The sequence below is a fragment of the Porites lutea genome, chromosome 13 (assembly GCF_958299795.1).
Source record: "Porites lutea chromosome 13, jaPorLute2.1, whole genome shotgun sequence".
Classification (NCBI taxonomy): Eukaryota; Metazoa; Cnidaria; class Anthozoa; order Scleractinia; family Poritidae; genus Porites; species Porites lutea.
Window position 1 is genome coordinate 10,753,038 of NC_133213.1, and position 24,882 is coordinate 10,777,919.

Genomic DNA, 24,882 nt, shown 5'->3' on the forward strand with positions numbered 1-24,882 from the left:
AGCTAGGCGGCCATTTTTTGTTGTTTTTCTGCAAGAGCAAACAGTTCTTCAACGTACACGTACACTGTATACTTAAAGTAACATCTTTGGTGCAAGTACAGGAAGTAGTATTCAGGGAATAGAATACTTTAATCAGGGTTCAATTTGTGGAACTCACACGGGCTCATCTGAAGAGGCCAGTTAATTTGATAAGTTTTTATCACGACAGTTCGTTGAAGACAATCGCTTGATATAGAAAAAGGGAATCCAATCCAATACGGAAAGAAGCTTCCCTTTTTGTTTACAAACCACACCCTGAATTTAAAATTTGTAGTTGCTAGAGACGATAGAGGAAGCTATTTTGTACTAATTTGAGGAAAAAAGATGCGATGGTACTTATTTGTTCTATTTTGAGTAACCGCGAAGAAAGGTCATTGCTAGAGAAAGTTATTAGTAAGACAAAGATCCTCCTGATTGCGTTGCGCCTTTTATGAGAATGGCAAGGACTGCTCCTATTACACCTCTCACACAATATGTTGCATATGACGAGGAACGGAAGTGGAGCACCTCTCTCAACTTGTTCAGAAAAGACTGGTACCAATGGCCACATGAGCTGCTGGTCACAAACTCACACAACAAGCTCGGACCCTTCACACCCACGGGATAGGTATCTCTGGACAACATCGTTTATGTAACTTTTTTAGTAGATTTATTTGAAATTTAAGAATTTGTTCATGCTTAGCGTGCGTATATCGAGTTATGGATGCACGCGGGAAGTTTGGAGAGCACGAAAGATGCGTAAGAGTTGCACGAGGCGATAGCCGAGTGCAACTCTAGCTTCTTGAGTGGCGTGGCGCTGTTGTTAGCGGTTTCTTGAACATTTTGGTCTACTTTAACAAATTAGCGAATAATTTTTGAACCGCTCGATAGATTTTTCAAAAAAATTTTAAGATTCTTGAGATTAACCTTCCTTTTATATGACCTTTTAGTTTCAAGATTATTGATATATTGTAAAGGAGTAAATTAAGGGCTACAATTCCCTAATATTTTGGCTGAAAGTTTGTGTTTACGAGTGTGAGCCTCTCATTATTCAGGGTATTATGTCCAAGTTTCATATTTTCGTGCAAAACAATAGCTAACATTTTTGCATATTTCAAATGCATTGTTAGTTACTGCTGTTCACGTGAAAATGAAACGTGGAGACAATGCCTTGAATAATTAGAGGCTTTGACTTGTAATGACGAAACTTCCGATAAAAAAGTAACGAATTGTAGCCCTTATTTTACTGCCTTACAATATATCAATAATCTTGAAACTAAAAGGTCATATAAAAGAAGGTTAATCTCAAGAATCTTAAATTTTTAAAAAAATGTATCGAGCGGTTTAAAAATTATTCGCTAATTTGTTAAAGTGGACCAAAATGTTTACAAAACCGCTAACAAGAGCGCTTCTATACATACTAATCAAACCCTTCTTTCTAGCAATCGGCTGGAGCTATCTCCCATGATCTTTCACACACGCTTTTGAAAAGATTTAAACTACTGTGAGGAGAAATTTCATGTCCAAAGCGCTTCATTTTCTACAGATAACGGCCAAACAACAATATTGTCCATTTTCTACTGTTTCTAACAATGAAAACTTTATCCCAAAATATCTCGATAACGCTCTTACAGATTTCGTTTAAATTTCACGAACATCGAGGCTGCTATTGGAGGAAAAAGCTCCCGTGAATATACTGAGATATACCGAGATATACTGCTGCAAGTAAAATAGGTAATAGCGTCATTTCGTTGCTATGACAACTCCGATGCCGTTGCAGCCCTGATCATAACAAATTTTCATCTTCATCTAATACAACTGTGGTGGCAATTTTTCCAAAACTCTGTTTTTGGCGACGTAGTTTATACTCAAACTTGGGAGGTATTGATCCTGAAAAACTGTATCGAGCCACCTTAACCTTCTAATTAAGCCTTGAGTGTTCAATCTTATGTTCCATAAAGGTTTATCTTGTAGATAAATGTTAATACAGTAATATAATATCTTTCAGTTCTAATATCAGTTCTCAATTCAAATCATTACTTCTAGTTGAAATCACATTTAAAGCAAACCTTTTTTGAGGATAAGTAACACATTCCATCTGCGACCTGCCAAGCGAATTTCATTAACTGTTCTGCTGTAAGATTGGTCTGTGGCTTCATATCCGGGTCCCTAAAGTACGTGTCGTTCAGTCCTCGACTCTTTCTCAAGCAGCCCAGTAGGTCACCGTACGGGACATACTCCATTAAAACCAACAACGGCTCTATGGTAACCAATATAATAAGGCAATCTTCAAACCAGTTCCCACTTATGACATATCATTAGAAAATTCTCCGATTTACTCTCCGAGCAAATATTAATGATTTTGTTCGCACGAAGGGACATAGAATGAAGTTAGTACCTTTCAATGAAGATTATGTGAACTGCGACCAGGAAGGGGGGGGGGGGGGGGCTGACTGCGACAAAACAAAGTCTATCTGGAGGTATGATCATCGCACTTTTGATGCAATTTAGGAAACAGAAACGAAGGCCGAAAACAAAAAGCCCTGAATTACAGTGAAACCTCGCTTTACAGACATCCTCTAAATGCGGACACTTTTACGGGCGGTTTGCTTTGTCCCTGGGGCAAGAAAGCCCTCAGCTAATACTGACACTTTCTATGGTCCCCTCAGTGTCCATATAAATTTAAACTGGGTTTGACCGCAATATAATTTCATATTTCTTTCAAACATACTTAAAAAATGTAGCAAGTCATATGTTCTTTTTGGAAATCAATTTGCTGACATTTCTATCACTTTATAAGAAAGCTATTTAAGTTATCTACTTAAACTTTTGGAATTAGTTCTCATTGTTCTAATTTGTTCAACTCAGTGATATATCCATTCTAATACTTTCCGCATATTAAATAGTTCCATGTGGCATACACCACGGAGAACATATTGGTATTCCCAAACAATGGAACGGCGGCCACGTTGGTGTACCATCCTAGTTCTGTGAGAATAATTGAATACTTTTGGTATGCAAAATTTTTGCTTTTATTTCAATTAACGTGCACCGATAACTTCTGGCCATATTGGTGAAAACGCTCTATCGTTCGATTCATCGGCAGTATAATCATGATCAAGAAAACTTGTATGCCACAAATTTCAAGAAACTGAAACGTTACTCCCTTCACACATCCCTTACCGGTTTCTGTGACGCAGCCCAACAGCCTGATCACGTGGGGATGAGGTTTTAGTTTTTTCATCAAGTCAAGTTCTGACAGGAGGTCCTTTTTATCTGAAGCTGGAGCATTTGCTAAAAAGAATAGTAATGGTAGAAGTAATGGTAAAAAAATTCTCAATTTTTTACCATTAATTTTATTATTATTGCGGTTATCGTTTTTGTTTTCGGTGCTCTTTGTCCGCTTGGTCTTTTTTGTTTTGTTTGCATCGAAATCATCCAAGTGAACGAGATGTCCTATTAAGAATAGTGTATTGACCTACCTTTGGACTTAACCTTAGCCAAATCCCCTTTTTTAGTCATAGTACATTGAATTACACCACACCTTTAAGCATTTTTACTGCTACTGTCATGTTATCCTGGCGTCCACGCAAGTTGTTTACTGTCGCCTTGGCAACTTGTGAAAAAGCTCCTTTACCAATGACTGTAATTATGTTGACCTGTCTGCGACTGATCTCCCAGCTTCTCGTTGATGGATGCAGTGGCATGTAATCTGCACTTGCTGTGGTTGAAAAGGTAGGGGCTTCAAACGTTCGCTCCACATCGAAGGATTGTGTATCAGCCTCTACTTTAACAGCAATGGGATTCTATTGTCAAACATAGTAAGGCAAGATTCAGCAGTAAAACAACAACGCTAAACTGTAAAGTGCCTTTTTAAAAGAGGCCAGTAAGTAACCATACAATTAAAGAGACAAATGATTGAATGAATGAAATGAATTAATACGCTGTGCAACTCTGTGTTCTGAATATGATAATATAATGGCAAATGTCGTAAAGAAATGTTCTGGGTTCAAGTTTCACACGGAGCGTCCAATCAAGCTTTCTGTCATTCGCTGAAAAAAGAGAAGAGAACCTCAGAAGTATTTCATCAGGCAACGATGCTTTGCTATGCTTGGGTATATTTCATGACCTAACGTTAGGCGTAGGCGCATCTGGGGTTAAAATATAGAGCGTGACAAGGCAAAACGACAGTGGTTTTTCATTTCATCGCGCCTGAATTTCCATACCTAGTGCATAAATACTCTTAGGAATAACTTATTAACTTGCCATGGCTAGAAGATCTCCACATCTTGGACAATTTCTGTTGGCAAGAAAGTAAATAGCACTTAAAACGTTTAGTCTAAAATTTGTGCCAGCGAGACGCTATCAGCTTACTCGATCTGTAATATTATAAACAATCTTTGCTGAGATTAGACGTGAACACTCCGATAGACGAAGGGAATGGTGGAGCTGAAACATTAATGATACGATGTAAGACTCAAGTTTTCTTTTGCATTCTAGCATTTCTGGAAACATAAAGTAAAACCTTACATCCCACGTAAGGTAAAACAGCGGTAAGTAACCAGACTGGTTTACTGCAAATTGTACCGTCAATGACTGTGGTATATGTGATTCTTCGTAGACAAGTTCTTAGCTGAAAAAGCGCATACATTATTTTTCTATATTTACGTAGAGGCGATAAATTCGGAAAACTATAAGGATAATAACGAGGGATGTTACTTACTTTTTCCCCCGTAACTTTCCTGAAACAAAAATATTTTCAGTATTGTTAAGTGTTTTTACCTTTAACAACTAGTTATTGATATATCTCTGGGGCTCAATACAAAATACAGGGCGCGGGTATCTTTAGTTCTCTCATTAACGTCTACTACATCCAGTTTGTCTTTTTCTTTGTAATAACCATAGTGATAACGTTACATACAAAATTACGGCCGCAATCTCTCTGTGGCAGGATCTGGTTTATTATAGTTTAACGAAAATTGGAAAAAGCCTCTAAAATCCAGTACCTAATCGAGGCGATGTTCTAAGAAATAAAAAAATGTTAACGATTTGCAGAACAATCTGGGCTTACATGTATACCAAATGGGAATTTAGACCTCTATCATCCCCTGTCAGCATGTTGAGTCATCAAGGCGAATTCAGTAGAGAATTATAAAGAAACAAGACCAATGCTTTTAATATAAAAGCCCACTTACCTGAAAGGGTGCGCATTCGGCAGACGAAGAATATCAGAATAAGATTACTTATTAACAAAAGACAGATGATGGTGATATAAACAGCATGAAGAATTTCCTTTTGATTATCACACGAGGAACCTAACACAAAATGTTTGCCGTTAGTTGTAAGCAATAGCGCAGCCACAGATACAGATGCACTATCATAAAGCTACAAGTAAAAAGAGAAGATACAGAACATAGTGTCCAATTGCCTGTGAACATTCTGGATTGTAACATATTGCAATTGTTGTCCTTCAAGCGTTTCTGATTTTACTGAAGCAAATGAATTATGGCACTAATGCATATGTAATGCATGTCAGAACAAGTGAAGTTCAATCATGGTTTTCTTTCCGTCTTCATGAGAAACAGCAACTAACCTGCTGTTTGGCTTCCTGTTGGTTTGAAGAAACCTGAGAGAAATATTTAACAACGTACACTGTTATTCTAACGAGTTACATCGGAATGATTCACTTTTGTAACCACTTCCTTCTAAATTACTTTTTTAATGATTATTGTCGTATTAAGTCCTATCTTGGTACAAACTGACTGGCCTTTAAAGCATGAACGATTCACATTTTGCCCTTGGCAAGTGGGAAACAAAAATTGGTCTCCTAAGTTCCTCCGACACAGATTAAGTGACATTATCGGTAAGATTTCCGTATAACGGAAAGACCTCATTATTTTATTGAGAAAATTCCAACCTTGTTCGAGGTTGAGAAAAGCCAGGCCTTAAAACAAACCTTCGTATTTATGAGTAAAATATTGAAGAAAATCTTTAAAGATGGAAGTTCGCAATACATTTTTCAAAAATTCAGTCTATTTTAAAATTATCTGAGTTTGCCCTTCATACAAGGCATACCACTTTTTGGCCTTTTGTACGTTTTGGGGGTTCTTTGATATTCTAAAAAGGCGTTATAACGATATTTTGTGACAATGCTGGAATTTCCTATAATCGCGTGACGGGGCCCATTGAAACATTGTTTCATTATTGTATAAATGGCGCTCAGAGAGTTATACATATACGTCAGTTAGGTTTAACGACAGGCTATTGTGAGATTTAGAGAAATTTGGTTTGTCGGTTTGGACGTCTTACCAGAAGGTTAATTTGAATTGATTTGGGGAAAAGCTTTGCAAAGCACATTCTCGTTGCATAGTACAAGTAACTTATTCAGAGGGTACAGGCGGGTGTAAAAACAGCGAAATTGTATCAGTCGGATTCTCTCGTCTTAATTACTCGGTGGTTAAAAGTATTTACAGTTTTCACATGTAAGGCTTCCAGCCAGATTGCTAACAGTAACTGGAAAATCGTCCTGGGACGTTCTATTGTTTATGCTTTGCTTCAATAAAGTTATTGTAAGACTCGAGAGTTTCCTTATATTAGTTTTCATGTACGATTTCAAAGACCTTTGGTTGCAAAATTTCTTTACGACGTTTGCTTCAAATCTAACAGAATGCGACCCACTACATTATATTGGGAATACTGGCTTTCCAAACAGCAACCGTGAACAAATTACGAAGGAATATTTCCTGGAAGACAATAGTATTACTGTGGACCAGAAATGAAAATATAGATTAAAGTTAATATTGGGTAACTTTCGAAAAAAATATTTATTACGTGCAGAGTTAATATATATTACTTCCCAAGATGTTAAGGTGGCTCGACTGGATTTTTTGGGGTTAATACCTCCCAACTTTGAGCATTTACTACGTCGGCATGAGTTAAAATATGGAAAAAACGTTACCACGACTGTATTACATAAAGATGAAAATTTCTTATGATCTGCGTTTTATTGCCATCGGAGTCGCCATGGCAACGTAATGACGCCATTACGTTTTTCATTTATCTTTGTGTTTCCTTGTTCCAGGAGTTTTTTGAAGAAATCGCTTAAGGGAGTATGTACCTGCTATAATTGCCTCCATTATGGCATAGTTTGAACAAATTCTATGAGAGCGTTTTCGAAATATTTTGAAATGTAGTTTTAAGAATAATAAAAACAGTGAAATAGCATGCTACCTACACAATTCGCTAATATTTCAAGAAAATGATAAGCTTTGGGAACGAGGCTTCATCTCATAGTGGTTTGATTCCATTGAAAACTGCATACAAAAAGAGAGGGGAATTGCTCTGGGCGATCGCGAGTAAGGAGAATTTTATTAACTTGCATTCAGCTGCTTTTGATACAGTTTTTGGACGTAATTTGGTCCATGCCTAAAAATTTCGCATTTTTCCAAAAACCGCTCGATAAATTTTTTTATAAATTCGACAATCCCGAGATCAATTGTCAAGAAATATTCCCTGCAAGTTTTAAGAACATTGAAAACAGGGAAGGCTTTTAAATAGGGCCTCAAAAATAACCAATTTTCCCCCCAGATTTTGTGTTTACAAGTGAGCGTCCTCATTATTCACTGGCATTTGTTTTCATTTGTAACCTTTTTTCCATATCTTAACTCATGCCGACGTAGTTAATGCTCAAAGTTGGGAGGTATCAACCCCAAAAAATCCAGTCGAGCCACCTTAATAAATCACGTAACATACTTGACATGTTTATCTGATTTTTGCTTTTGTTGACTTGTTACATAATAACAATTTGGTCAAGGCAGAGCCTCTCTAATTTCTCACTTGTTGCTCTTTAGTTGGTAAAAAGTCTTAGCAACTGACGAAAAAGTTAACGTCTTGCAAAGAAAGTTCAAAAATGTGTGTGTCATTTGCATGGGAAATTGTTCGTGATTCACCGATGGTAAACACTGTTTCACAGACGATGAATAAACACAACAGCCTTTCAAAAATAATACGTGAAAATGCGCCCTGGTCATCGGTGGCAAAGTCTATGTTGCCTGGAAACGCAAAATAATCCATGACGAAACGCTACATGACGTCATTGGCGGACACCAAGCTTTTATTCATAGATTTATGGGGCATCGAATTTTGCAGCTGGCCTAGACCGCGCGCGGTTAGCAGACTGCGAGCGTGCGACGAGATTATAAAGTCGTTACGGTTGGAATAAATCGTGCGATGCATTTGTGCAACCCGCGTTTTTCTTGGCGGGAAATCGCGCAAGAAATAGCTTGGTCAACATCATCGCGTTCAAAAACTGGTTTACTTTAGAAACTTATTTTCAAGTATTTTAAGCATAAGGATTTGTGACCGTAGTGCTCAGTTTCTAGTAAACTGTTTCGATAATACTGTTGTGGCAGCAAACAATAGCGGATTTTATTCAACCTATTTGGTCTTAAGAGTGCTTGTCAGAGAAAACCGGGCAAAATGTTAAAAATGTCAACGGAAGGGGGTCAACAGAATAAGTTCATACTAACATCATAGATAGCTTAGGTGGAGTAATGGACAAATATAATTAACATAGGTTCTTCACTGCTCTTGTATTAGAGATACGAGCATCACTTTATTCGACCCCCTCGGACGCCATTTTTATAAGCAAATTTTCACCATTTTCTGAAACTCACAGAACCCTCAAAATTTAACGAGCGAAGTTTATTTTTTGCATGCGATACAATACATCACAGAACTACTTTGTAAAACCATAAGATTTGTTAAGCAGCCACGGACAAGACTAAAATTTTCTTATTTTATCTGACCTAAACTCAGTGTCTGCAAACGAGCGAAAAATCGGGCATTTTTGAATTGATCTACAGCGCACAACTAAAACGACAGAACAACTCTGACAGCCAAATTGCAGTCTACTATCATCCATGTAACCAAAACACTAATAATCATTTTGGGCCATTGAAACAGGAAGAAATTAGAAAACTCACATTTGTTATAGTTTCCAAGCTTTTTCTTGCAAACAGGCTGAGCCCTTCGTGTTTGTTTTAAGTCCTCTTCGTGGATTTTCTTCCATATTTCGCTGTAAAGTATGTTCAGCAGCTGGAGGAAATATCAAAAAGCTCGAAATACTGCCTTGGTTACATGTTCAAAGGGTAAAAAGTACTGAACAAAAGGATGAAACTAGAAAATAACAAAGCGACGCCATCTTGAAAATTCAGCACTCAGGAGGGACTGGCACTAGTAGCTGCCTTGTCCACAACGTTATGAATTACCAAATAGATAAAAAAACAAAAACAAACAAACAAACCGGCTTATCAGTTACCTACTACAGTCCTATTTCTTCTTCAGTCGCTACTTTTAGTTAAATTTAGCTATTTTGTGTTGTCGGTTTTTTTTTGGCGGAGTGATATTTAAGGGTAAGGGACTGGACCTCGGGGCGAAGCCTCTGCGAACAAAGCTTTATTGAGTAGCCTCCCACCCCCCTCCCCTTCTCCCTAGGACTTTCCACAAGTTGCTCGGCAACTTTTTGGCAACCTCTAGTATTTCGAGCAACTTTTTTTGTTTCAAACAACTTTTTACATAATTTCTGAGCAATTTCTCTTACTAGGTTTTTTCCAGGTCTGCGATATCTGAGCAGCTCTTAGTGCAGCTCTTCGTGCTTAAATTAGCCTTGCTTCCATATTGCACAGTGTTTTAGTAGACAATTTATGAATTTCCTATGAAAAAGGAGCCAGATCCTCACCCCTTAGGGGCATATGATGGGCGCAAGATGCTGCCGGGCTGCTAGGTCAGAGGTTTTTTTGAACAAAAAGGCAAAATGGGGGACTTCGATTCACACTTGACTGACACGAGTGTCTGAGGTCAAGAAGGTCATTCAACAATTTTAATGGCTCATACTAGAATTTTTACAAGATTAATATTAATATTGATGTGTAGTCTTTACTCATACATTTTTTGGTTTTAATTGTGGTTTACGGGCTCCTGATGGTGGACAGAGTTATCTAGCAACGCTAATTACGCTACGAAATAGCACAAAATTACGTTTTTATACACTACCAGGAGCCATATTTATCTAAATCGGGGTAGTAGACCGTAACTGGATACCTTTTCCAGGGATGGGGTTGACTTAATCGAAATATCAGGGGCACCCAACGAGAACATAGCATTGTTAAACGTATTTTAGTATTTAAACGGTAGATATAGGCATATTTTTATCCCCTAGAAAGTTTTCATTTGTTTGGATTTCCTAGCTAAAAGTCTAATGATCCGAAAATTATAGGGATCAAAACTTACCTTTTCGAAAATTTCAGCGAGAAAAAAGGCTCCCAAAAATTCTAGGTGACCTTTTACGGGTAAAAATCCGTTAAAAATGGGCAATTATACCATTTTTTAGATGTTCGAAAATCCTTGGAGAGGCAGGGAAGCAAGAAATTTTACAACAAATATTCAGAAAATTCGAGATCGCAAATCGTCTTCCGAACAGATATTTTCCGAAAATTGTCGTTGGGTGCCCCTGAAATATATATCATAGCCATTAAATGTGGTAATTTTAGCACATTTTGTGCCATCTCGTGTGACTTTCGCGCGCATTTTTTGAAACAGCGCCGTGGAAAAGATAGCCTCCCACGCAGGCGTTTTTAGGGGAGCTCGTGTTTCGTGGGGAGGGTTTGAAAATGAGCTCCCCTAAAAACGCCTGCGTGGGAGGCTACGGAAAAAATTAACAAACGAAATGGCGAGATGGAGATGAATAAATTCCATTTCTGTCATCATTGCCTCCTCTGAATTTAAGGCAATGCAAGACCTTGACAATTTCTCTAAATGTGAGGAATGCTTATGTTAAACAACTTAGTGAGAGGCAAATCCAGTGACGAAGAGATGTAGGAGATTTCAATTCTTTCGCAGCTACACCAGTAAACCAAAAGGAACCTGGTGGCTGTAAACGTCCAGGTGTACGACTTCTATCAATGATCAATATGATCGAAAAGGTATCAACTCGAGTTAACACTCAGACCCCTTTTACAACTAAAATATTTTTGAACGGCCAAAAACTTGGACGGATCCGCCTTTTCTTTACATTCGACCGGCGGAACCATGAAGTTTTTGAGCTGCAAACAGTACCGCAATCTGTAAGAGAATTTGCGCGTTCCCTCTAAACGTGGCGTTTATCTTGTGTGGACCGTGCAAAGAGCATTCTGAAAAGAAGTGAGCAGGAAAAACAATGAGGGGAAGGGGTACGGAGTGAGAGTCGTAAAAACTCGTTTAATGGTACTTTTCAACAAAAGCTCCTTCCGGATCCTTCCGGTATACCAGATTCTGGTAAACGCTATGAATGGTTTATTTTGACAGCTCTTGTCAACATTCGAAGGTCTATTACCTTATGGAAATGCGAAGTGACAGCGATGAGATCATCAGTTAGAAGGCTTACTTTCAAAAAAGTACTTCGTCCGCTGGCTCTCTTGGCCGCTTTGCGGCCTAAAATGCCCGCTCCGCACACTGATTCAGCTGCATGTACTATGTTTATTTTAATAAACAGTTGGTAATAAAAATTATCGCAAATTTTACAGCAAGCAATATCCACTGCCCGCAGTTAGCCCGCCGCTTCGAAACTCGCGAGGATGATATATAGCAAGCCTAGCTAGCTCGCATGAGAGCGAAGTTAAGTGATTCATTAAGAGACAAAATAGATCTTTAATATTATCTACATTCACGGGACACCTCTAAGGATCGGAGGGAATGAAGCAATGCCAGTTAATCACCAATTAACCTGCGATCAGGCGTTCTTCCAAAGCTAAATCAAACTAAAAGAAGTAATTGAAGAAGAAATAAGACTGGAGTAGATCGCTGATAAGCTGGTTTGTTTGTTTGTTTGTTTTTTTATCTTAATGGTAATCAGGAGCCCATAGGCTCCTGTAATAGTTCGTAATAGCCCACATGTTCGATAAAGAAAAATTCTAACATGAATCCGTGGCTTTCTGGTTACATTTCTATATTAGGTTTGGTTTTCTATGTGCTCGTGGAAAATTTGCAATTTTTGTCCGTATGTTAGATATCCAACGCAGCTACTAGTGCCAGTCCCTCCTGAGTGCTGAATTTTCAAGATGGCGTCGCTTTGTTATTTTCTAGTTTCATCCTATCGTTCAGCGCTTTTTACCCTTTGAACATGTAACCTAGGCAGTATTTCGAGCTTTTTTATATTTCCTCCAGCTGCTGAACATACTTTACAGCGAAATATGGAAGAAAATTCACGAAGAGGACTTAAAACAAACACGAAGGGATCGGCCTGTTTGCAAGAAAAAGCTTGGAAACTATAACAAATGTGAGTTTTCTAATTTCTTCCTGTTTCAATGGCCCAAAATGATTATTAGTGTTTTGGTTACATGGATGATAGTAGACTGCAATTTGGCTGTCAGAGTTGTTCTGTCGTTTTAGTTGTGCGCTGTAGATCAATTCAAAAATGCCCGATTTTTCGCTCGTTTGCAGACACTGAGTTTAGGTCAGATAAAATAAGAAAATTTTAGTCTTGTCCGTGGCTGCTTAACAAATCTTATGGTTTTACAAAGTAGTTCCGTGATGTATTGTATCGCATGCAAAAAATAAACTTCGCTCGTTAAATTTTGAGGGTTCTGTGAGTTTCAGAAAATGGTGAAAATTTGCTTATAAAAATGGCGTCCGAGGGGGTCAAATAAAGTGATGCTCGTATCTCTAATACAAGAGCAGTGAAGAACCTATGTTTGGTGTATTTGTCCAATACTCCACCAGACCTATCTGTGATGTTAGTATGAACTTATTCTGTTGGCCCCCTTCCGTTGACATTTTTAACATTTTGCCCGGTTTTCTCTGACAACCACTCTTAAGTGTAGAGCGACGGAAAAGTAAAAGAGGAGAAAGGCACATTGCAAGAATTAACAGGCGAGCTAGCGAAGAGGATTCAAGTGGAAATTTATGCAGTTGAGACTTGTTTACTGATAGCTAAAGCTGACAGAGTCTTGAGTCATCCTGTGATGTTTTTACCTGTCTTTTTGCACTGGATCTACGAAATAAAATACAGCTGCTGTCAACATTCTTTTGTTATTCTTGGCTGGCTTGCTTACTGGGTTATGGTTGACAAATGCGCCGCACGACAAAAAGAAATCGGATACCTTCGTTTTCAAAAATAAGCTACTCTTAGTAAGCTTACTTCGCCTTGCTGGACTATGCGAAAAGTCTTAAGCGATTCTGTTCTTACCTGATGGGTTTCCGTGCTGCATCTCGACCGGTACGCTTGAGTAATTATATTGCATTTGATGTGTTTTCGTCTGGTTTCATGTTTATGCCGTTATTTTACGCACATTTGTAAGATTTAGACAATTTATCTGACCTAATTAGGGATTTAAAAAGTCTTATTTTCTGACCGCGACTAGAAGAATAAAACGTTCTGAAAAATAAAAATAGTTTAATTATCCTATTGTTTGTAGAGAGAAAGCTTTGAGCGATATTCTTGCCTAGAGTTCATCTTGAAAAATAGCAAACACGGCGAAGCAAGGAGGCCGAAAACCGACGAACTTTTCAGTTTTCTCCGGTTCGGTTGAAGATTTCCCTACGAATTTTTATCTTTCGTGACAGACTCACAAGACCTCACAAATGATTGACAGGAACATCAGAAATTACCTTGATCGCGTTCGGAAGTCGATAAATTGTGTGAAGAACAAAAACTCAAAAATATGGTGAAACCTGATCCTGTGAACTACTTCGTTGCCTAGCACGTGACCGAAAGTGTTTTCACAGAATTTGGTTTGGAGTGGAGAAATCCATTATACAAATATTGTGGTTCTAGACTTATTTTGAAGATGAGAAGTGAAGCTACGTTTCTTGAGAAATGATGCATTTCACTGCGTTTTCATTCGGTTACACGGCAACATTTTTTCGAACTTGAAAAAGCGCAACTTGTCTCACAAGCTATCAACGCAGACCACGAGCCAGCCAAGCATTTCGTCTGCCATCGAGGACCATCGACAAATCATCGTCGCGACGAACGATTCTGTAAGTCGGTTATCTTTGTATGCTGATTGGCTCCGAAGCATAAACCACACGATATGATACCGGGGGTATCATGTTTAAGAACATTACTGCATTGTTCCTGCATTAATTTCCACCAGATACGTTATGGTTTTGCTGTTCCGTGGTTTTGTTTGTTAAGTTTCGTTGTTCCGTAATGAGAAATCAACTGTGTACGTGTACTAAATACTTCCAAGCGGCACACAGCTACGTATCTTGTTAACAACAGGTTTTTATGACAGGTTTTTGTTTAATTCCAGATTTAAAGAAACTCACTTTATATAAACTACTACTAGGGTGTGAACAGCAAGAAACTTGAAGGTCGATGATACCATTCCTAGCTTCATATAAAGTGCAATATTTAGTTTACGGGCAGACGGATTTATCGTATGCTTTGTGCTGGTCACTTGTATTGAAAAATAAATGAATATTTAAATAATCAACTGTCTGACTACAATTCTTATGCACTCTTAGTGCATTCTTAGTACAGATTTTCATACCTTCATACTTGGTCTGGATTTTCCTTTTAGCTGCATTTCCCTCAAACACGTAATTTCTGGCAAAAAACTTGATAGTGTAGTTTGTACTTTTGGTTAGACCTCCAATATCTAGCTGCATGACCGTTGAATCGGTAATATTCCTATTTTCTATCTCCGTGTTGCCCCGCAGTATTAAAACTCTGTATGCTGTAATAGGACTTCCTCCATCATCAGCTGGCTTTGTCCAATGAACTGTTATTGACGTTGCTTCAATGTCCACTGTGAAGGTCGGTGAGCCTGGTGCCTCTGAGGGAAAACAAAATAGGTCCGCATAAATGCATGCACGATAGAGGGGGGATTGCAAGTCGGTAGTTTGAATGCTTGTGCGAATCAGGGACCCTTTTCGGTAACTTTTCAGCCCGGGACTCACATTTTAAAATTAAACGCTAAAGAAATTCGTACTATAGCTCGCAGCTACATTTTGTCTTGTTAACTGATGAATATATAGAAAGGCTACAAATCTAAAATACAGAGAAAAAGAGAGAACCACAAATAACATAGTCAACAGGAGCAGGATGGACAAGTAGAATAAATCGGTAAGACGCAAAGATGGAGAGCTCTACGAACCAACTATATTGTCTTCGACGATTTTTACAAAGATTAAGAGCCGCGTTACCCTGTCATTGATTATATACAAAAGATGATGACGTAGTTGATTGGCGAAAGCTCGTGTTTTAACTCTTACTTTTAATTGCAACAGTTAAAGGCCTCACTCGGAAAATATTTTACATAAAAAACAGAAATAGACTAAATTTATTAGCCTTTGGTTTACCCCTTTAAATAAGGACACAAAAGACATGTGGCAATAGGCATTACTACAATAAACCAACTAGATTTTAATTAAGCCCCATCTTCTGTTTTCATTTGTGTTTCTCAGTGAAATCTACAGGCCGAATAGCAATTATTGAATGAGGCTGAGTAGGATGTGAAGAATTATACAGATCGAGGAGGATGCGCGTCATCCATCTGACCTCGGCTTTCAGCCTCGGATATCCTCCGAGATCCACATAATACTTCAACTCATGAGAAAGCCAAACTCAATAATCGTTTTGTTATTCATTTAAAATATTTTTAAGTTCTTGACAAATTTACCCTCTCGTAGACAGATGTTTTTCCTTGTAGATATTCCTCAAAAAGAAGATAACACCCTTCGAGCGATATATTTTGCGTGTTCTTTCATTTCTTCCGTTTAGTTACTTAGAAATTCAGCTATTTCGTCTTTGGAATAAACGTGAACGCCATTTTCTTCTTTAGTTCATTCAGGAATAAACACTGAGCTGGACTGCCGTGCCTGGAAACGAGGTTAATCAAAGGTATATGATAATTTATACAATCGAAGTGATGATATATAGCTCGCATCTTCCAAATAAAAGGGCCAACTGGTTATAAAGAATTAGCCGGGAGATTTGAGCCAATCAGAAATGGCACAATATTTAATGTGATAACCTCCTTTGCTTAGTCGGAATTATAAGAAGGCCGTATATATGTACCCACCATCCAGGTATCTGGATTATAAATGGGCCCTTTTTGATCTTCTTTTGTGTTTGGTCATAAACATCTACGATATAAATACACCTGCAAAACATATCCCTGTCATTCTGCCATTTGTACATAGATTTCATCCATTTTAAACTGTATGCACTTAGAGGTATGGGGACTTTGCAACCAATAAACAGTCACATTGTACAAAAACATCTCGCTATAACGTGAACGACGAAGTAGGTTCTGGAAAGACGGGAATTAAGCCTTTCAGATGACTTAATTACAAGGGTGTTTTTGTCCCACGTAAATGTTAAGCTGCACAGGACCCATATCCCTTGATGTTTTCTTAAATTTAAAAATAATATATGCAACCATTTCCGAACGCAAAATGACAGAATGATTTTTTCCCGCTTGTATTTATATCACAGATATTTATATACAACCAACGAACATTATATATTCCACTTACTTATCTGCTGCACCTGCACTGTTCTTGTATCAGTATTGACAACATTAGTGGCCTCGCATGTGTAACTACCAAAGTCCTGATCACTGGTCATCTGCACATATACTATGTTGTTCAATTCTGTGACTTTCTTTAAAACTTTCCCACTCGGGTTTTTCCATGACAAGGCTGGCGTCGGGACGCCATCTGCAGTACATGTCAATTTCACAGTTTGTCCAATCCAAGATTGGGATGTTGCGGGAGTCACCGTCGTTACCGTAGCTGCGTCTATAAAATATAATCATGCCATTGATCAAAGGTCAGGAATATTGCTAAAATAAAATGTATTGCTCTCTATCATATTTTCTGTTTTACACTGATCGTGCTTTACATTTTAGTTCTATGTCTTATCATTTTCGTTTCTTTATTTCAAGTTAAGGGAGAAAAATAAGAAAAGCTTCACGGTGTGTGTAACTGCTCTCTACCAATAAAGGTGGAAAAAAGTTGGCAAAAAACTGCTGATAGAGATCTCACGGATGAGTCTGTATCAAAATTTAAAAAAAACTAAAAATAAATAACTACAATATACCAGTCGGGGCCACAACCAGAACTGGACATATGATGACGTCACCCAAATTTTCAACATGGCACCCAAACCAAGGGACACGATCCAGGGTCACTTTTCAGCTCTTTGCTACGTCTAGAAAAGACCTTTTTTCCACAGTACCTTAGTAGCTGCGCCTTTGTATGACGAGGAAGCACGTGAGTGTGAAAAAAAAATGGCATCCGATGAAGTCTGCGTGTTCTCTAGAGGTAAAACAGCTGAAAACGGGAGTGTTTCAGCTCAAAGATCTACCTCACAAGGCGCAAAACATTTGAAGATAGAAAGGTGTGTTTCAATTTTTGCTTCTTTAAAAAAACATTTTATGAAATCTACATAAAATTTGCTTGTTGATGGTGGTTTTGTTGTCGCAATGCAAAGCATTTCCACATAGTGCTGTGTTTGAATTTGCAATAGTGAGTTGCGCCATGTGCGAATTTTTGTTACGCCATGTTCATTTTACGTTCTGAAATGTGTGATGGAAAAGCACGTTTTTTTGGCATAAAGATGTCGGTTGGGTGACAAAACTTTATCGGAAACCCGAACTGTGCAGATTACGTTGGTTGGTCCAAGGAGCAATGTAGTTTCGCCACACGGGATTGTTGTTTGACCGATCGAGCAGACCTTACTATGGGACCAACATTAACCTCCGAGAAGTCGGGCCGGGTATTCTGAAGTGTTGCTACCAACTAAAGAACTAAGTAAGTGTACTTTGCTTTTATAGTGCGACAGATTGTATTATTTCAGATTATTTAGATAACATAAAGGGTAAATTTCAGGAAAGACTGGACATTGCTGCTACAAGTCAAACTTACAACCTCACCACATGCGAGAAATGATGTGTTTTCATGTGTAGTTAAGTAAAATGTTGTTGCCTGCGATAGTACTAATTTCAACACATGGTACAGTTGCAGTAGACTCTTACCAAAATTGTTAATAATAATAATAATAATAATAATAATAATAATAAATAATTTATATCGAGCCGTGTTTTCATTAAAATATGATCTAAAGTGACCCACTTAAAAGGGAGCGAGCTTTGTTGAGAAACCACTTAAGAGCTAATTCCCCGGAAGTAGCAATAAGAAACAACTTTGTTGAAATAAATTTGGCCACGATTGTGGCTAGTTTTAATCGAACAATTAGAAAAAATTCAAACACAGCAATAAACAATTCCGTATATGATGTCTTGTTCACAAATGAGGCCTGGCTCAGACGCCGTACTTTTCATGTGCCGAACCTAACTGAATAAGTTTGACTTTGGAGGGACACTGGGGCGAGATTTGATTCAGACGGCGTACCGTGTGTCGAGCCTAAGTTAAGTTGCTTTCGATTTAAATTAACTTCAAAAGGTTTCTTATCTTTGAAGAATGACATCAAAAACTAATTACGACAACCTCCCCCCATTTGTCTCCAGAGAGCAAATGTTCATCTTAACTGGAAAATAGTCAAACGAAAGAAAAATCAACTTAATGTCTAAATCATTTACTAATCATCTGTTGCAATGTCCTCTATACGAAGTCTAGCAGCTGCTCCTGTGTCTCTTTGTGGCCTAACAACCTGTGTATCCACTGGGCCTGATGTGGTCGTCTCCACTGTGCTGTCACAGCTCAGCTCGAGAGGGTACAAGTGCTGTAAAGGGCTTTCCAAGCTTGACTTGCTAAATCGCAGCATGGCCCCACGTACTACGCCATCACACCTGGTGATTAAGTCGTCAACGACTCCCAGTTTCCATTGAGTGCGGTTCTTCTCGTCTGATTTGATGATCAGCACATCTCCCTTTGATGGGTAACTTTAATTTCTCTTGTGCTTTAGGCGGTACCTCTCCCTGAGCCCACGCAGGTATTCTCTTGTCCAGCTCGAAAAGAGGGCATCCTTCCACATGCGCAAATACTTAGCCCGCTTCCGAAGGTCAGTTTCTTGGATGTGGTGAGGTTCTAGCTGTGGTAGCATGTTCGGTTGGCCATACAGGAAAGAACTTGGGGTAAGGATTGGTAGCTGAATGTCGTCGTCAACATAACTCAGTGGTCTGTTATTGAGAGCTACTTCTATGTCCAACAATATTTCTTGAAGTTCATGCTAGGAGAGCATCCCGTTTCTTATGGACTTGTGAAGGGCTCCTTTGAACAGTCCCACCATTCTCTCAAATTTTCCTCCCCACCAGGGCGCACGACTCAAAATGAATTGCCACTGGAACCCCGTTGGGCGAGGAAATTTTGGAACTTCTCATCTCGCATTACTTGCTTGATCCATTTGGCTGCTCCGACGAAAGTTTTCCAGTTATCGGAATACACCTTCTGGGGTAATCCCCTCCGGGCAATGAAACGATTGAAACTTGCGACGACCTCTGTAGTTTCCGGACTGGTTAACAAGTCCAAGAACAAGGCATAAGTCAGGCTACAGGCGTACAGCGAAACATACCCTCTGTTTTCGCTCCTTTTCGATACTTCAACGGGCCCGCGTAATTAACGCCAACGACTTGGAAAGGAGTTTGCCCTTCTGTCCTATCCTTTGGGAGGTTTTCTTGGGGCGGAGGCGAGAAAGCTTGCACTTGAAATCGTCGACACCCGTGGCAGTTCTTCACGACTCTTTTCGTCAACCTTCTTAAACGCGGTACCAAATACTGTTCTCGCACTTTGGCCATGGTACTGACGACTCCCCCATGGAGCGTTGCGAGAGCTTGTGTTATAAACTTCTCTGTGTAGTGCTGACTATCAGGTAGATACACTGGATAGTGTCCTTGGATTCGACCTCGACACTCCAACACTCCCTCTGAGTTTGGTTGTAGATTCAGTGGCAGTTGATCTTCTTGATAATACTTGTCGAATGGGGCCTTAGTCTGGACTCGTTTCACCCAAAATGCGTTTGCCTTGTTAGTTTCTTCAGTTGTCAGTGGCCCGGTCAGTCTTCTCATTTTCGCTGAACCCGCGTTGCGGATAAATCGCATTATCCACGAGCAGATTCTCTTCACTTTCCAATAACTGAATTTTTCAAGGAGAGTGTCAAGCTCATCTGTTTCTGCTATTGCCACAGCAAAGACATCTCGTGTCGCTTTAGCTTCTCCCAGTGTTTCTTGACTGGCGTTTGGTACAATATCTGGAGGCCAGCGGGCCTTATGTTGCAACCACTGCGGCCCGTTCCACCATAAAGGATTGACACTTCTCCGCTTCGGCTTCCAATATTTGCAGGATTCTCAGTCGTCCCTACGTGCCGCCAGATTACTTCTGAGTGTGACCTGAATCTTCTGTACTCTGTTGCTAACGAACTGTTTGTATTCGCCTGGAGACTTGATTCAGTACAATGCTACGGTGCATCCAGTACAATGCAACGGTGCTGTCGAGCCAGCAGTACTTTGCCTTTAAAGGAAGTCCCTCCAAGGCTTTAGTCACGTTTGTCAGGAGATTAACTGCCATATACCCAGACACTAACTCTAGACAAGGAATCGTTAGACCTTTTTTTGCCAACCTTACTCGTGCGGCCACAAGTTCCTGGTTAACGCCCAATTCTTGTACGACTACAGCATACATGGCAGCGGCCACACTCTTCCCACTAGCATCTCCGAAAGCGTGTAACCCAATGGACTGAACTTCCTCTTGATGGACTGCTAAGGATCTTGGTGCTGTAAGCTGCTCTGGTAGTCTTTCTTCCCACTGTACCCAGTTCTGCAGCAATTCATTTGGTAGCTTGTCGTCCCATTTACGTTTAGCGTCACACACGTCACGGTAAAGGAGTTTACCCCCCAGTGAGATGGGAGATGCCAGTCCCAGTGGGTCATATATCCTTGCGACCTTGCTAAGGATTCCACGCTTTGTAGCTTCAGCCTTCTCCAGCGGTAAGCTCACGGCAATAGTGTTGTTTTCTTTATCCCATGGTAAGCCAAGTAAGGAAACTGCTTCTCTTCTGGGGATGTTCAACTGCTCCTTAGCATAAGTTTCTTCTTCGGGAACAGGTTCCAAACTTGCTGCTTCTAATTCTTTCACGTTTGAGTGCCACTTACGCAGCTCAAATGTCCCTTCTGCAAATATGCTTGTTGACGTTGATTTGATAACTTTCGCTTTTTTACTTGTAGGGGCTCCACTGATAAGGTCGTCTACATATAAACATTTCTCGATCTCTCGGACAATCTCTGGGGACTTTTCTCTACAGCTATCTAACAGATGTTGTATCACTCCTCCTAGGAGGGACGGCGAAGATGTGAGTCCGAAGAGCGCTTTGGTGAACCTCAGCGTTTCAACTTCTTTTTGCTGTTCAGGTCCTTCAGCCAATGAAATCTTAGTGCATTAAGGTCCTCTTCCCTGATTCAGACTTGTAGGAAGGCTTGCTTTATGTCCCCTGTAACTACGATAGGGTGAAAATGAGCACGAACTAAAGACACTCCACAACTTGTTTTGAAGGAGCGGTCCGAGGTTTAAGCACTCATTCAAGGACGGGGCAACAGAATATGTTCTCGCTGACGCGTCGTAAACTACTCGAAGCTTGGTGGTCTCTGCTGAGTCGCGTACCACTCCTTTGTGAGGGATGTAAAAGTGACGTTGCCCAGTTGCAGATCCCGTAAGTAGTTCAACAATTCCGGCTTTGATTTGGTCTTGGATCACTTGATCATAGCGCTCTATTATACCTTGGCTGCGTAACTTCTTCACAAGGCTGGATAACCTACGAAGACTTCCTGCTTCGTTGCTTGGGAGGGACAGGTGGTTCCCTTTCCACGGAAGCCCGGTCTCGTACCACCCCTCTTCGTCCCGTTTCAACTGTTTCTTGAACTCTGAATACACCTCGTCTTGGTCACCACTGGCACTGTCTGCGATCCCCAGTACGTCTAGTCTGCACATCGTTTCGTAATCGAGGCTTGACGTTTGCGTCATAAACATAAGGGTCAGATCAACTTCTTTTCCCGGAGAAATGATTGTCCACCCGAGCTTGGTCTTTTCTGCTACAGGTTCATTCAAAGCTCCAATGCGTGGCGCTGTCTCAGGCTTGATCCTAGCATAGTCACTTGCTCCTAGGATAAGGTTTTCTGGCAGTATATTTTTATTGTTCAAATCGTCCATTTCTATTCCCTTTAGATGTTCGTACTTGTCAAGGTACTGTTTATAGCGAGGGTTCTCAAGAGACAGCAGCTCACGTTTATTAACCTTCGTTACTTCTGTGTTAATAGTAAAATCTCGCTTTAACGAAGATATCTTAACATTGAAAAGTTCCACTGGCTTAGTCACCACTGCCATGATCATCTCAATTTGTCGTACCTCACGTTGTTGAGGCGAATTTTCAAACGATCAATCTACGCCGCTGACGCGTATGAACTTCCAGCACCAGTGTCCGGTAGCGGGCGACACTTTACTCCTTGTACTTCAACAACAACAACTGGATATATCACAGTAGATTTTCCCAGAGAGGTGGCTGTCATTTACTGGTCTCCAAGCCTATCGCAGATAGAAGTGTGATGCCTTTTCTGGCAAATCTGGCACAAAGAACGATTTCTGCAATCTACGGCCCTGTGTTTGCTTCCGGTGCAATTGAAACAGAGTCGTTTGTTACGTAGCAACCGTTTGCGTTCCTCTAGCGTGGTCACTGTCTTGCAATCAACTGACCTGTGATCGGGTTTTTCACAATAAACACACTCACGACCTCGCTCGTCTTTCTGTTGTGTCTAGTAAGATTTGTCACGTAACGGCTTCTTATTTGACTTCGTTTGGATTGGATTCCTTTCCGTCCATTTCCTGAGCTCGTCGACTAACTGAGGAAAGTTCCATTCTCACCAAGAGTCATCCGTCCGAACGAGATCTCCTATCCCTGGAAGATTGTCGGTGGTCAACCGGACGTATCCATTTACCTCTTGAAGTTTTCCCATTGTTTCCAATGACTGCACGTTAAATAAAAGCTTCTCATAAAACTCGTGTATTTCATTCGGCTGAGAACCATTGATTGTAGGCAAAGACATGATATTCTCTACGTACGCGTTAACCACTTCGCTCGGCTTGCCATACTTCCTTTGAAGGATGTTTTTTGCCCGTTCATAGCCTTCAGATGAGAACGGCAAGCCATCGATTTCTTTTCTTATCTTGGGATAAACCAAGTCTTTTAGGTACGAATATTTTGTCACGCCAGGCACTTCAGCTCGGTCGACTTCGGCCTCAAATTGACTCCAAAAACGGGGCCAGTCCGTCAATTCGCCTCTGAACTTAGATATTACCAGTTTGGGAAGTTTAGTGGTTTTCATTTGATGTGGAGAGTGTTCTGTGGTCTTTGCGTGACTCATTTTCGCCTCCTCTATTTTCTTCTCATTTGCCAGCTTCATTTCAAGTTGTGTTTGCTCGAACTCCAGTTGTTTCTTCCTAGACTCCTGTAAAATGGCTTCTTCGGTCTCCTTTGCTAAGAGGTTATCCCTTTGCTTTCCTTCAGCCAACCAGTTCTTTAAGTATTCGATGTTCACGTCCGCAGCTTTTCGTTTATTTTCCACCCCTAGACTCCATTCTGCGACCTCCTCGAATGACTCCCCATTTGCGATTTTTTGCCTGCTCTACTTGCGCTTTACACTCATCAACTCGTTTTGTCGCTGATCTAAGCGTATTGAGATGGCGCTCCACTCCCTCTAGGTTCCCGTTAGCAACGATCGCTTTACTTTTCCCTTTTGTAAATTCGAGAACTTGTAGTTGCGTGTTAAGATGGAAGAGTAGTTTTCAGTGGTTAAGATGACAAATTCGTTTGTTAAAATCTGTTTCTTTTTCCTTGCTCAGGTCCCGTCGGAGGTGCCACTTTGTGTTGGAAATCTTGCAATTGCTGCCAACGCAATGATTTTCCCGATAAACTCCAGTTAAAAAACACTTACAGTTGCTTGGTTTTAACACATATAATTTTCCTCTCACAATCACAACGTACTCGGTTTACATCCCAAACTCAGCTACTCTGGAATCTTAGAACAATGATATAAAGAAATCTATTTGCACGTGTACTGATAAAAATCTACTTTTGCTTCATTGGTTTATTGTTTCTTAAAACGACTGATTTGACAGATACGCTGAATAATTAGATGTTTGCTTTCGGTTTAAATTAAATTTAAAAGGTTTCTTATCTTTGAAAAATGACATCAAAAACTAATTCGGACACCGGCGAGATGCAGCCCATAGTCTCACCATCTCCATTGTGACTAAATACATGTACTTGTAGCTTAGTTGTCTAGGGAGAACAGCATCCACCGTCGTCTAAGATCCAACCCTTGCCGGACCAACTCAAAAATCAACCTTGAACTGGCTGATTGCCTAAGAAATATCTACACGGTAAGTAACTAATATGTTATACGTAGAAGCAAATGACGATGCGTGCCGAGTCGCGGCCCATTGTCCAACCGACTCAAGAAGCATGCCACACACCCATGAGATGCTTTAAAACTCAAATTAACTATGACGAGAAGCAAAATTATGACAGCACAATAGCAGCCCGTGTCTGAACTACAGTGCCGCAACACCAAACGTTAATTAGCTTGGAGGACCTCTGACCTTAAGTAGACTTAAAAAGCGTCAGATTTCCAGCGGCCAAGAGCACGGATTTGCGCATCTGAGTAACCCCGATCAGCAGTATGACAAGCGCCGCCAAAACGAAAACTGTGACTCTTGTAGCAACTGGTGTCTAACCCACAATAAGCTAAACAATGCTGTAGTTCCACATTAAATTGGTGAGTTAAGATTGTACTTTGATCAGCATGACAAAAAAGGGGGCCAGGAGAAGATCCCCGCAATTTGCAATATTGAATAAGGGCTAGAATGGGGAAA

General features: G+C 40.0%; 1 protein-coding gene and 1 pseudogene across 1 annotated transcript in view; both read right to left on the bottom strand.

Annotated features, from left to right (window-relative positions):
• LOC140923218 (fibroblast growth factor receptor 2-like) overlaps positions 1 to 24,882 on the bottom strand; it is a 65,847-nt gene that overhangs the window by 4,958 nt on the left and 36,007 nt on the right. The window contains exons 4-12 of the mRNA XM_073373298.1: positions 16,540 to 16,803; positions 14,550 to 14,834; positions 5,612 to 5,644; positions 5,214 to 5,333; positions 4,742 to 4,760; positions 4,285 to 4,318; positions 3,563 to 3,824; positions 3,202 to 3,312; positions 2,088 to 2,278 (exon numbers count right to left, since the gene is read on the bottom strand). Of these exons, the coding sequence (XP_073229399.1) occupies positions 2,088 to 2,278; positions 3,202 to 3,312; positions 3,563 to 3,824; positions 4,285 to 4,318; positions 4,742 to 4,760; positions 5,214 to 5,333; positions 5,612 to 5,644; positions 14,550 to 14,834; positions 16,540 to 16,803 (1,319 nt within the window). The remainder of the gene's footprint in view (positions 1 to 2,087; positions 2,279 to 3,201; positions 3,313 to 3,562; positions 3,825 to 4,284; positions 4,319 to 4,741; positions 4,761 to 5,213; positions 5,334 to 5,611; positions 5,645 to 14,549; positions 14,835 to 16,539; positions 16,804 to 24,882) is intronic.
• Positions 20,374 to 23,530, bottom strand: LOC140923477 (uncharacterized; annotated as a pseudogene).